Below are 13,268 nucleotides of genomic sequence, written 5' to 3' on the forward strand. Positions count from 1 at the left end.
CATACAATACATACAATACATAGAGGCGGTCGAACAAGAGGTATCAAAAAAACAGGGGGGTAATCCAAGACCCACGAGTCTAGAAGCGCATCTTACATACACTATATAGTAGACTTCTCGTATCGTTCCAAACAAGGTTAACAGGTTTATTCTGAAACATGGTTCGAGCTGCATTTAAACACTGGTTTTCTCTGTATACGGCAGCTGAAGTAAATCAAGCTACTCCTCCTCTCCTTAAGAAGTTATTATTAGCTCCCTCGAGAGCTACACTACACACACTACACTAGTATCGTGTCACTATTGTGTACATAGCCTAGGTATGAGGCCGGTAGTTTGATAGGTGACCACTTTGGGGCATCCATTGCTCAGACTGCGCTGAGCTCAAGCCACAGCAATGATAGGTCTATTCGTATTGTACAATATTCCGTACATACACACTGGCCTAAGTTAAGCCGTTGCCACCTTATTTCAATTCAATATGCCGGGCCAGCTATGTACATAGTTATCATGCTGTCAGCGTCATATGCTACCATTTCCAAGTTTTTGATAGGACAGAGTGAAGAGTCAAGACAGAGAAATACACCCCCAACTTGCTCAGCCTCTTTAGCGTCTCTATCGACAAGCACGAGCAACCAGGTACAGGACGTATAATGGAGGCTAGGGAGAAAGAGGGGGCGGGTCACAGACAGACAGATAGACATACGGTATTACCTATTACTGTCAACCCGTCTCTCAAGAACCCAAGTTCCAGATATGACGTCGACCCTTACCAACCCTTCTACAGCGTTCCTCAAAGAAGGGGATTGTCTCCTTTGTTAGTCGAATCCGGACTGTCCTTGGCAAATTCTATCCTCATTTCTTACTGGCGTCACGAACGCAGCTCTCCCCCAATTTCGTACCCCGTGCACGTACGGGAGCACGAATCTTATTTCCCATGTCGTTTGATAGGAAGAAGCTCCTGAGGTCCCCAAATTTGGCTGGAGCATGTATTACAATGCGCTTAAACCCCGCCACCGATCAGCACGGATAATACCTCATTTGGGGGTACTCTTTTTGGTTGTGTCCTAAAATTAGTACAGTTTTCTCTGCTGTCGCCTTCATAGTTAACTCCCCCCCCTTCGCTGTCAAACTCCGGTTAGAAGATTGCTTACATAGAGAGCATACTACACTACACCACATAATACACCGCGGATCGTCGTCTCATGCAACGGCAGTTTGAGGTACTATTACGTAGACAAGCATGGCTGATGGGTCACGACGAAGCTGGAGACCGGTCACATTGTTGAACCAGGTACGGAAGTATCTTGGACTTCCGGATTGTTAGCTTTCACATGGGAAGCTCGCCCCGCAGATCACCTCTTTAGTAGGATACTACATCATGAAGCTTAGCTCTACGGTACTACATACGTATGCACCTAAGTAAAAAGTCCTAGCCATGCGTCTACCTTATGTACATAGGTAGGTATTAGCTACTGGTTTCGCTTCGTCTTATGTAATTAAGACTCACACATACCTAACATCATGTACCTATGCACCCACCATAATACGACTATATAACTCCCGTCGAAAGACGTAGTATCCAGTTCCAGCTCGAGTGGATACATCTATGTCGATGGAAAGAAAATAAGCGTCCGACCTACATAAGAAGCTTACCGATCCGATCCGGCTAGCGATGAGAATATCTAGTTAGGCGCTTATGGCGATAGATTGATACCTATCTGCCTACATATATTGATCGACGTAAGACGGTAGTTCAGGCACTAGCTCTCGATAGACGTCATAATGGGACATCTCCCGAGCCCATGTCATACACAAAACTTATACCTACGAAGTAGTTATCTGATATAATTCTTTAAAACTTTATGAGTAACCATTTATTAGTCGTCAATGACATCGTAGGTATTGGCCGGCAACACACATTCGAGGTACAATTCGCGCTGCCGAAGGAGAAATCGTCTCTTCAAGTTGAGTTCCTTGAATTCAGAACCGGAACACCAAGCAGACCATTCTTGGCCGGATAATTGTGAAATATTTACGAAGCTTTAAAATGCCAGCGGAATATTCTTTTTCTTCTTAACTAACTGGATAGATTTTATAAATATCTTCTAAAATCTAAACTCTTCCCAAGTCCCATGTAATCCCCAAGTAAGCGATATGTGACATTTCCCCTTAGTGTATAGGCCTACTCGCCCAGTAAGAAGGACAAAGAGAAATGATATAGGAAATGAAACAAATAGAAATAGAAATACACATATCTACCTCACAAGTCAACTAATCCGTTCAACACTCAAACAGGCAAGCCCACACTCAACACCCTTATACACAGCTTAATCAATCACAAACCCAATATAAGGATACTGGCATTTAAAATCATCTACATGGCTTCACCCTACGAAATCAAATACGAAATAGCCAAAGCACCGTCAATTTCCAGGTTGTCCATACGGTAACGAGAACGGCAGGGCTGCCGTATACACTGTAGGTACAGAGGACGCCATAGTCCGAAAATTCATATGCAACCAGCCCCGGCCAGCTCTAGCAGAAGAACCCTATGATTTACCGTGAACACCGACTAAGACACGCGCAAAATAACAACGGAGCAAGATACGACCGATCCATTCCCTATCTACGGAACACTCCGTGTCCGCTAAAGGGGGTATTCGGTCGTCGTAGGAACAAAATGCCAAACATGTCTGGGGAACCTGTACCGCCCGTGTACAAGGTTACGACGGCCAAAACCACATAGTCGTGATGCCGTGTATCTGTACCCCCGCCAATACGCCAGAGATTTGCGACAGAGATTCTTCTGTGCCAACACGCCAACTTACACGGAGGGCCAAGTAACGCCCTCCCAATCCAATTGGCATATGCCCGAGACCCTAAAAATGGTGACACGCGAAAGGAAAAAGGGCGCCGGTTCGACGGCGACCATAGAAAGAATATCCGGACCTATAAATATACTCGAGGTGAAATGAAGTTACCGCCCAAAACGCCGAATGATGAATCCCGTCGGTGATGATGAGACCAGCCATTGTCAGTCATGGCTGTGGGATTAGTCTTAATAAACAAATTATAAAGGGCCGCGGGGCTTGAATAGGTGTAGTGCAATCTTTTTACGTGTCGTCATACGTCGTGAGAAAAGGTGTCTTTCTAGGTGATCAAGCACCGATGGGAACACTCCGCGGTGTAACATCACCGCTACGTTTTCGGGATAGATCTTGTTGGGCTTTCGAAGCATTGGCGATCATCTGTAGTTTCTTTCGGAGGGCCGTAAGTCTGCCGTTGATCATTTGGATCACTTGAATGGCTAGTTAATCGTACAGTCTACTACTTAAAGAAATAGGAATACATACTTTTATGAACAGCTTGCTGATCATCCGGATTGATATCGGATGCGCTCTCGCGAATCGGATCGCGTTCGGCCTTTGAAGATCCGGAAAGTCTACGTTTTGAGAGGTCCTCATCGTTATCAAGCACTGCTTCAAGCATTCGAATGGCAGTCAAATACGAGAGTTCACATCCAGTTAAATCCTCGTTGGCAATTTCGTTGATAGCAGCGGCGCGGCTCATTTCGAGGGCTCTTTCGTACATTAGCTTTTCAGCGCTAAGACCTGCTGTTAACACAATACCCTCCGTGCTCGAGGTGCCAGCCGGAAGGAGTTCAAGTTGATTGTTTGCTGGGTGGCTTGGGTGGTCCTCTGGAAGCTGCTTCTGAGCTTCGAGGAGCTTCAGTCGTACCACCTCAGCTTTCTCTAATGTCTCGTTAAACCGTCTACGGACCCATTGGACGGCGGAATTGACCCTCGTTATTAGGTTCTGAGCACTAATTGCGTCGCGATTAATGACGTGTTGAGTAGAGCTAGAATCAATACGATTCCTGCGCGTCCACCAGATATTTGCGATATCCATAGACCTAGCAAGAAGCGAGAGGGTTTTCACGTAGAGAACTAGAGCCTCCTCTGAGAGTGATACAATGGCCTCCACAGTTAAACCATCGTCCTCTTCTAAGACCATCTTCTCGGCGGGCACTCCGCCCAAGCCATGGTCCATCGAAGGCGCCAACGGTACTAACTGCTTATACTTCACTTCAGCAAAACCCCAGACAACGTCACTTCGCGACGCCAGATCTTCGATGCACTGAGCAACACGTAAGTCTTCATCGATGGGACCGCCCTGGCGTCCGTCCGTGATGTAGCCGGTAGGAGCGGCTGGTGTAGGGTACGCAGGAAATGCATTGTAGGGGTTTGGAGGCGATGTGCCTTTACCAAGCAAGTGCGTCGGATACTTGAAGCCGAAAATCCTCAAGCTCGCATCTGAAATTGCGTTATAGATGGCGGATGTGGTAGAACCAGGACTACCAGACAAGTTCTTCTCGTAGGAACCTCGTCGATAATGATCAGGTCGTTGCCTGCCTTGTGCGATCTGAAGCGCACTAGACGGCTGAGCAGGAATTGCGCCCGTCGTCGACGTTGGCACACCTTGCTGAGTAGCACGCCGAATGATTTGTCCTGACCTGGGAGATGAGGCCTCCGCTTGGGCTCCCTTTGCAGCCAGCTCATCAGCAAATGCGTTCACCTCTACATGCTTCTTTTCTACCACAACATAGTCACGCTCAAAAGCAATCTCCTGTGCAGCTCTTTCTTCTATCGCAGAACGCTCTGACCTACTCTTAACCCTCCTAGTTTCTTCGTACGGTGGAGATTGGCCATGCGAATTTTTGTTGACCGAGGCATTGGATAATAATCCGCGCTGTCGGCGGTCTTCAACGTAGGCACCCCGAGTAGGTACGGAAGTGGAGGGTACATTCTGCGGCCGTCGAATACCAAGCCCCGGAGCAATATCGTCTCGAGGGGGTTGGTTTGTGCGCGATCCGCCTTGAAGTTGTGGATCCGAATTCTCGAACTCGGCCGGTGACGCCAGAGGCGAGGATCTTAATGGCCTTTCGCGAGGCGACGAAGAGCTATTCTCTTGATGTACCGCATCTGTTTCAGTAGCATAACGACGATGAGTTGACATGCGTCGCGGGATTAGATCAGACTCGTCAGTTCGCGAGGTAGCGCGAACTTCTTTTGATGGATTTCTCCTAACTTGAGGTATGTCATCCTCAACCAAACCCGGTATTTCGTCTGAAATGACTTCATGACTGAAGAACTCCTCGAAACTTAACCTTTCGCAAGGTCTACGTCTCAAAAGCTCACGGATCAATGCCTTAATATTCGGGCTCGCTTGGCAATCTTTTGAGAACTTGACATACGCATCGGTGCTCTCAATTTTCCTCAGGAGCTCAACGTGGTTATTAGCTCGAAATGGCGGCCTACCGCATATCATCTCGTATGCGACGGTGCCAACAGACCATAGATCTGCTTTTGCATCGTATCGCTCGTAGCGCAATATTTCGGGCGCCATATAGAGAGGAGACCCGCAAAGGGTCTCGGCTAGAGACGTTGCTGGCAGGACACGGGCGAAGCCGAAATCTGCTAGCTTCAACATGGGCATCGATTGTAGCCCAACAGCCGGTATTAACGAATCGTTACTAGCACTGAGAATCGGACGGCTGTTGTTTGCCTCTCTAAAATACGGTGACGGAAGCAGCAAGAGATTCTGGGGTTTAATATCTCGATGGACGAAATTGCCTTGCCGAAGAAATTGTAAGGCGCTGGCAAGTTGCTTAAGGAAATGGCGGATAATAACTTCGTGAAGGCCACCACCGGGAGTGCTGGGGTACTTTCGCGCCATATCGCGAGTCGCAGGAAATGTGATGAGGCTGTCTCGCTTCTTTATAAACATTGATAAATCTCCCAGCTCGCAGTATTCCATAATAAGGTTGATATGGGTCGTGGACTCGATGCAGTCATGAAGGGCGACGATGTGTGGGTGTCGTAAATTCTTGAGAATCTTAATCTCACAATAGAGATTATCCTTCAGCTTCTTGTTCAACCGCGCGAGCTCGACGGATTTGATCGCGACCAAAGCGCCGGATACCTGTGTCATTTCCATTAGCTCGACTGCTACCCTTCAGTATGACTCATGATCATGTTCAGGAACCGTGCGACCGGCGCTATTTTGATTTATTAGATGCAATCAAAAGAGGGCCGAGTCGCCTCTCTACAAATACAAAAAAGTGCAAACATATCATGATAGGGCGTATGGTTGGGCGTAGCCTTGGAGGTACGAACCTTGTGCTTGCCCATATATACCTGGGCGAAGCTACCTTTGCCTATCTCGGAACCAATGATGAACTGACCAATATCAGCATTTCGAGCCCGACGAGTAGTCGAGCCCGGATGTATTCGAGGGTCAGCCATGGCGGCTCCCTGTGTAGGTTGGCTTATGACAGGAAGCTTGGTCAATGCAGCCCGGGGGCTTATATGGGAATCGGGATGAAGTCCGTGACTCGAGTTATCGTCATGTACACATACAGCTTGGATGCGAACGAATGGGATTGTAGTTCGTCGATGGAAAGGGAGATAAAGATGCCACGAGGCGAAGGCGTTGAGGAAATCGAAAAGAAGGAAGCCAGTTGGAATATTCGCGTGTCGCTAGACCAAGGCGTAGGTAGATCGGTTGGGGGACTTGGGACGTCAATGTGGATGTAAATGATGTACTCCGTAGAGGCAGGGTATCCGATAGGTCGGTCGGCGGAGAATCGAGGCCCTTGGGAATAGGAACCTAGGAACCTTGAAAGGCGGGGATGTGTCTGTGTCTGTGTCACCTCGAATGACAGACACAGGAAGATTTAGGCCACAAGGGTTACAGCGATGGAGAGATCTTGTGTCTCGTTCGTGTCTATTGACAACCAGACAATAACACTGCTAGTATCCCAAGTGTTGAACGAGGGGGGGTGTGGCAAGAAGAGGCAACCGTTGAAGGAGAAGAGGTAGAGAAGCAGATCTGATGTAGGTCTACACAGTAGGGTTACCAGAATAGGTATAATACAAGAACCTGACGTATGAAACCGTAGGCAGGCTGTATATACCTAGGTAGCTGTATGTAGGTACCTTGTGGGCTGGACAGGGGGGGAAGAGGTGGATGTGCAAGAATATTGCAAGGAAGCAGTCAATGAATGATAGCTGCGAGGGTTCGCGAGCGGTAGCTACCTAAAGCTTGCAGCTCCGGTACGGGATAGGATGGAGATGGATAAGAATAAGTAGGTACCTAGCTCTTCTCTAGGCTTACTCGAAGGTTGGGGTGGTCCCGTTTGGATTGACCGAAAATCAAGTGAATGACTCGGTCTGCACTAATATGTACTTGTACCCCAGGCTGCGTGTCTCTCTTTTATGTCTGTGACTTTTGTCTTGTCCTTTATTGATAACTCGATAAGGTTGATGACGGGAGTGATGTTATTTAAATATAAAGTACAGGTTCAGGTTCAGGTTCGTTGTATATGACACAATCCGCCTTTTTGTTTTGTTCTCTGACGGGGGTTTAGAAGATCAATAATAGGTAATTGAACGGGGTTTAGATAGATGGGCGATAAGGGTGAGTTTAAATGGCAGGATGACAACTTAGGGATATATGTAAGAGAAGAGCAATTCCTCATTCCTCAATAAATGGGTAACTAAGGAAGGGGGGAAATATTATAAAAGTGAAGAAGAAAGTAACAGAAAGGACCAGAGGAAGAAGGTCAAGAAAGTAAGAAAGTAATCGAGGCGAGGAGGCAATCTGATCAAATGTTGCTCACGGGACGAGGGGGACGAGGAGGCAGGTAAGGTACTATTATCTTAGTAAAAGTAAAGTAGAACTCGCGACATGCGATGGTGAACAATGAAGATCAGACTCGTCACCCGTGACTCTTCAGCATGATAACGCTGATAAGGCACCGAAGCATTAACACTGCAAATCAAATCTAGAAGCCGATTCCGCTAAGCCTAGACCCACCAGCTTCCCACTGTTTCCTGGACCGGCTAGCGAATGAAACGGCGAACAGCCTTGCTAAAAAGATGCTGGTAGATGCTGGTACCTGTTGTATCCAAGGCGCTAAATGCTTAGGTGCTGGATGCACTTAAGCATCGTGCTATGGTGCTACCTACATGTAGCTACGATGCTAGGTATACGAAGTACACACGTACATACTTTACGCAAGTACGATGGTGATTGGTGCGATGGTGATTGTACTACCTAATGGTATTGTATCTAGGTACCTATGAGGTATGTATCATTGTACCTAGATGCTGGACATGGCAGACATGGATTATAAGTGGGACCCAACTCCCTCTCTCCATTCTCTCCCCCGTTCAATTGTTCTTGGTGCACGCGTTGTAGTATCCACTTGTCATTGATCATCGTCCCAAACTTAACCCATTTCCTTTGATTCTTCCGAGTCGCATCTGGGGAAGGCGGTCTGCCACTCCAGTATTGTTTGCATCTTCTTAAGAGGATCATGTTATGAGGAACAAAAGCCTAGGATACAATAGTTGCTAGCGCATGTATAAAAAAGGGGACTAGGTATTAGTTCGCGTTGATTCGTTTAGTCAGCTTAAAGCGGGTGTTCGGTGCGTTGCTTTGGCGCCCTTTTGCATGTTTCTTTACCTCCTTATTGTTACTCCTTTGTAGATCCGAGGCCAAGTCGCAAACAACTATACGCATTGCATCATCAATTGTCGACCGCCTATTCCCCGATTGCTTTTGTATCTTACAGCTAATACAGCTAAACCTAGGTAAAATGCTTATGAGCTTATTTTCCGTCATTCTTTGCAAATACCACTCTACCGTTTAATCATTCATTGAGGCTCGGCCGGGGAAATATGATGCTTTTAAACACAATTATGAGGTGATGGATACAATAACAGGTAATAATTGATAATTGACTGAGCTTGGACTAAAAAAAAAATACCTAGAAATGAAAATAAAAGCCACCCAGACTATCTACATAGGTAGTATGCGTGTCACAGATAGTGGCTTAAGGTATGAGAAGCATCAATGCTTGGTCACAAGGGTTTCCCAATTCGCTGGTCCTCGTTTGTAAGGTTGGCGTTTGATACCGTAGGTCCGTAGGACAAAGCAACGCTTTGAATACACAGTAATGAATCAATTGAATCAATTGATAAGGACCCTGAAAAAAAGGCGGCTCGTAGTGTAATTCCATCCGATCCCCAGTCCGTCTTCTTCCTATCTGTTCCGCGACCGGGATCCGATTTTGGTCGAGTATCGGAATTACATTAGAGACCTAATTATTACTTCTCTTATCAGCGATCGCAAATGCATGGTATATTCCGCGACGCCCGCGATGCCCGTGTTGCTCACGCTAAGGTTGGATGTGTTGTCTTAAAAGTCTTGAGCTTTTCTTTCCATTCGTCAGAGATAATCGTTTGTGCATTGCTTCCACAAGTTTTATTATCTACATACTAACTACCGAGTTTACCAACACATGTTTACTATGTAACTGGAGGTATTCCTACACACCTACTTTATTCTTGACTACCTACCTAGGTACTTATATTGATATGCCTCCTCGATTTCACTATCGCCTAGGCAATGCTACACACGCGTTGCTTCAGGACTTCTTTCCAGGTAGATTAACTCTTGCAGCTGTCTTTGCAACTCTCTCTGCAACCTCTCTAGTCTCGCATATGGGGGCTATATGCAACCCCGTCCCATCTCTTATGTCGGTCTTAGGCAGACCGAAGCTACACGTACTCGGTTCTTGTGGGAACCCCCCTGGGCGGTATGCACGTCTTTTCGATCCGAGAACAAATCGGAAACCCGAAAGCCATTCTTTTCCATTATTTGTTTACTACTTAGTCGAATTTAACATAGTTAGGTTTCGAATTTCAAGTTTGGCGCTCGCTTTAAGGTCCTGTTCCTGACTTACCCGATGGAAGGTAATTTTAATATTAAATAGTTTGCAGGGTGTGTCTATTCCATTACGAATTCGATGAAACTACAAGACTGCTTCACTACCTCATATACAATGGCGTGTAAGCTGGACAAAAGCAAATAATGATTCAGATTCTAACTAGCTATATATTACCTACCTACCTATGCCTATCACGTATATGTAAGTAGATCCAATAACATGCGTACTAAGTCGGTATGCATAGAGGGTACATGTAGGTATAGGTATATGAGGTAGTAGGTTAGACCAATGCCGAGCTTTCAACTTGAGAATGGTCGAATCGAAAGCATCCAAAGCATCCAAAGCTCAAATGTATTGTATCATGCAGGATAGCTGCAGTCCCCGGGCCACATGAATTGTGAGACACGTCTACTGCATTAAGCTAAAGCACATGTACATAACGTAGGACTTAGTTGAGCTGGCTAGCCTGCGGCCAAGCTACATATCACTACGATCACTCTAGTAAAATGGTCATACCTACAATAGGAGATGCAAAGACGAAAGACGGAAAACGCTCAAGTCTGCCTCGTATCAGCTGTTCCATTAACAGTAATTTCTATGCTTCCCACCAAACCATCATTACCCACACTATGCACATTGCCGCATAGGGCCCCCGCATTGCCGACTTAGAACCAGGGAACAGATAAACCCGCCTTTTAGCGCAACACAATCCTTTAAATCGCGAGTGATCCCTGTAAACCTGTAGTCTAGGTACCCAAGGAGGTAGGAATCTATGATAGCTCTCCGTATACTTCATACATAGTAATGTAATAGGCAAAGAAACAAACCTTGCCGGGTATACTTTATAGGTTTGACAGGGTTGTAAGGGTAGTACCTAAGGACACCACCCTAATCCTAATCATGTCCACCGTTTACTATGTAGGTAGGTGGTCTCGCACCCTCTTACTACCCTTTTTCCACTTGTATTCGACGCAGTACGCCTTGCCAATGAGCGGTCATCGAATCTACCTCCCAATCCAGATGCATAATCCCATCCCGTCCCATTACTTCACACGGGCCGGAAAGGCGGGGTGTCGGTAGTGATAGTGCTAATGCGCCGCAAGAAATCAATTCTCCAGTCCGACGTGGACGTCCTCATGTTTCTTCATATTTGGTAGCTCCTGCAGCGCATCGCCAATAATGGATATGGCCTTTTGAAGTTGCGCTTCCGAAATAACCAACGGCGGTGCAAACCGGATGATGTTACCATGTGTCGGTTTAGCCTGATTTCCGAGTTAGCCATGTGTTTGCACTGTGTTGCAAAATGGAAGATGAGCGTCTGCTACGGGACTTACCAGAAGACCCTTCTCCTTGAGAAGAAGACAGAGGTCCCAAGCTGAATGGCCGTTGGCCTTTGATTCGTCGATGACGACGGCATTTAGTAGTCCCTTTCCACGGATAGTCTTGATAAGCGGCGAATTAAACGACGCTAGACTGTCGCGGAAGATATTACCAAGCTTTTCAGCCATTTGGGTGAGCTGCTCCTCTTCCATGAGCTCAAGAGCACGTATAGAGACAGCGCAGCCTAATGGGTTTCCGCCGTACGTCGAGCCATGGGTTCCAGGCTCGACGACAAGCATGATCTCTTTACTACTGAGGACGCAACTGACGGGATACATGCCACCAGAGATAGCTTTTCCCAAAGTAATCATGTCCGGCTTGATGCCAGCCCACTCAGAACACAGCATCCGACCTGTGCGACCGATACCCGTCTGAATCTCATCACAGATCAAGAGAACATTATGTTTCTTGCAAAGCGCATGCACTTTGCTCAAGTAATCCTCATCGGGAACCACTACTCCCGCCTCTCCCTGGATAGGCTCGACAATGAACGCAGCAGTCTCACGCCCATGAGTCTCAAGCAGCTCTTCCAAGTCAGCCACGTTGTTGTACCGAATAGGCTTACCAGTGGAGGGGGATATGGCCCCAATATTTGGCACATATGGCCCGTAGTTATCCCTTGACTCTGGATCGGTGGATAGAGTCACCGCCGTCATCTACTTATGACGTTAGAAAAAGATGAATAAAAAATAAAAATAAGAGCCACCCCACATGCGGGACAACCTACCGTGCGGCCATGGAAGTTTTCCTCGGCGCCGAACACCAATGCCTTGCCCTGGGGAACACCCTTGACTTTATAGGCCCATTTTCTTGCAATCTTGATAGCTGTTTCTACAGCCTCCGCTCCCGTGTTCATCGGCAGGACCATGTCGTACCCGAACATCGCTTGCACCTTTTCCGCCCATTTGGGAAACACGTCATTGTGAAATGCCCTGGAGCTTAAGGTCAATCTTCCAGCCTGTTCAGTGAGAGCTTTCACCAGTTCTGGGTGACAATGGCCTTGATTCACGGCGCTGTATGCTGAGAGGAAATCGATGTAGTGCTTGCCTTCAGGATCCCACACGTCGGCACCCTGCGCGCGAGCGAAGACGACGGGGAGCGGATGGTAGTTGTGGGCGGCGTATTGATTTTCTGCCTGAATTGCAGCCTTGGTCGAAGAAGAATGGTATCTAGACGAGACTGTCGAGCCATTCGAGCCATTCGAGCCATTCGAGCCATTGCCCAAGCGGGTAGTCGGAGCGTCTGCGTGAGGAGACATGGCTGTTAAGATAGAAAAAAAAAGTCGAAAAAGAAGAGTGAGTGATAAGACCCAAAATCGTGGAAAGAGACAATACTTTGTTGGAAGTTAACCTATTGCTAGAATAATTAGAATATTGCCTTGAAGCTTGAAGGGTATTCTCGGTTCTTATAGAAGAAAGAAGCTAAAAGTCAAAAGAAGAAAGGCCAAGAACTTTTAGAGATAGGGAAGAGATAAAAAAGAATGGTAAGGCGGGGGCGAGTTGGTAGTCAAGAGAGTTATGGTATGTTAAGTACGTAATAAGGAAGCGCGGACTGATAGCCACTAAACCCCTAAGTGCAAGTCGAAGCGGCTCGCCCAGTCGCGGCTGCTGCGATGATGACAAGTTTGCACGGTTTTGAAGTCTTAAGTTGGTCACATGCGGTGAAGATTCCGGTGTCCGTTGCCGAAGCAAAGCGGCGTTGACAAGGACAAGGACAAGGATAAGGAGTAGAACTACTATGATATAGGAGTAGAATTTGGAATGACGTTTTGTTGTTTGTTTTTATTTTTCTACTAGTTGACTAGTATTTTAACTGTTTAATCCTTGGAGCTATGTAGGAAAGGGTGTTGCTATTATGTATCCGTATTTCGGTGATATTTCGTCAATGAGGTAAAACTGAAAATTTTTTAAATTTTTTTTACTTTACCTACCTGTCTAACCAGAGGGAAAAAAAAAGCCATTACTCGCACAAAGAACTGCAAGACCCCGGGTACTACAGCAATCGACATTATGACACAGGCGGCTGCAGTAAGAAAGTGACCGCCGAGCCCGGAGAGGTCACGGATGGCCGAACAATCTCAAATCGGAGGCCA

At 46.7% G+C, this 13,268-nt stretch overlaps 2 protein-coding genes across 2 annotated transcripts; both read right to left on the bottom strand.

Moving 5' to 3' along the window:
• Positions 1–3,060: 3,060 nt before the first annotated feature.
• F5Y00DRAFT_24206 (Serine/threonine-protein kinase ATG1) lies at positions 3,061–6,837 on the bottom strand. The gene is made up of 3 exons (XM_048008452.1): positions 6,177–6,837; positions 3,354–5,982; positions 3,061–3,298 (listed from the first exon to the last, which is right to left on the bottom strand). Exons 1-3 carry the CDS (start codon positions 6,303–6,305, stop codon positions 3,159–3,161), a joined length of 2,898 nt encoding a protein of 965 aa, XP_047866933.1. The 5' UTR covers positions 6,306–6,837; the 3' UTR covers positions 3,061–3,158.
• Positions 6,838–10,272: 3,435 nt separating this feature from the next.
• Positions 10,273–13,116, bottom strand: F5Y00DRAFT_231422 (ornithine aminotransferase). Its single transcript, XM_048007021.1, has 4 exons — positions 12,537–13,116; positions 11,904–12,471; positions 11,131–11,832; positions 10,273–11,058 (listed from the first exon to the last, which is right to left on the bottom strand). Exons 2-4 carry the CDS (start codon positions 12,432–12,434, stop codon positions 10,903–10,905), a joined length of 1,389 nt encoding a protein of 462 aa, XP_047866934.1. The 5' UTR covers positions 12,435–12,471; positions 12,537–13,116; the 3' UTR covers positions 10,273–10,902.
• Positions 13,117–13,268: the final 152 nt, after the last annotated feature.

Source organism: Daldinia vernicosa, assembly GCF_022497035.1.
Source record: "Daldinia vernicosa strain CBS 139.73 unplaced genomic scaffold F5Y00scaffold_12, whole genome shotgun sequence".
NCBI lineage: Eukaryota > Fungi > Ascomycota > Sordariomycetes > Xylariales > Hypoxylaceae > Daldinia > Daldinia vernicosa.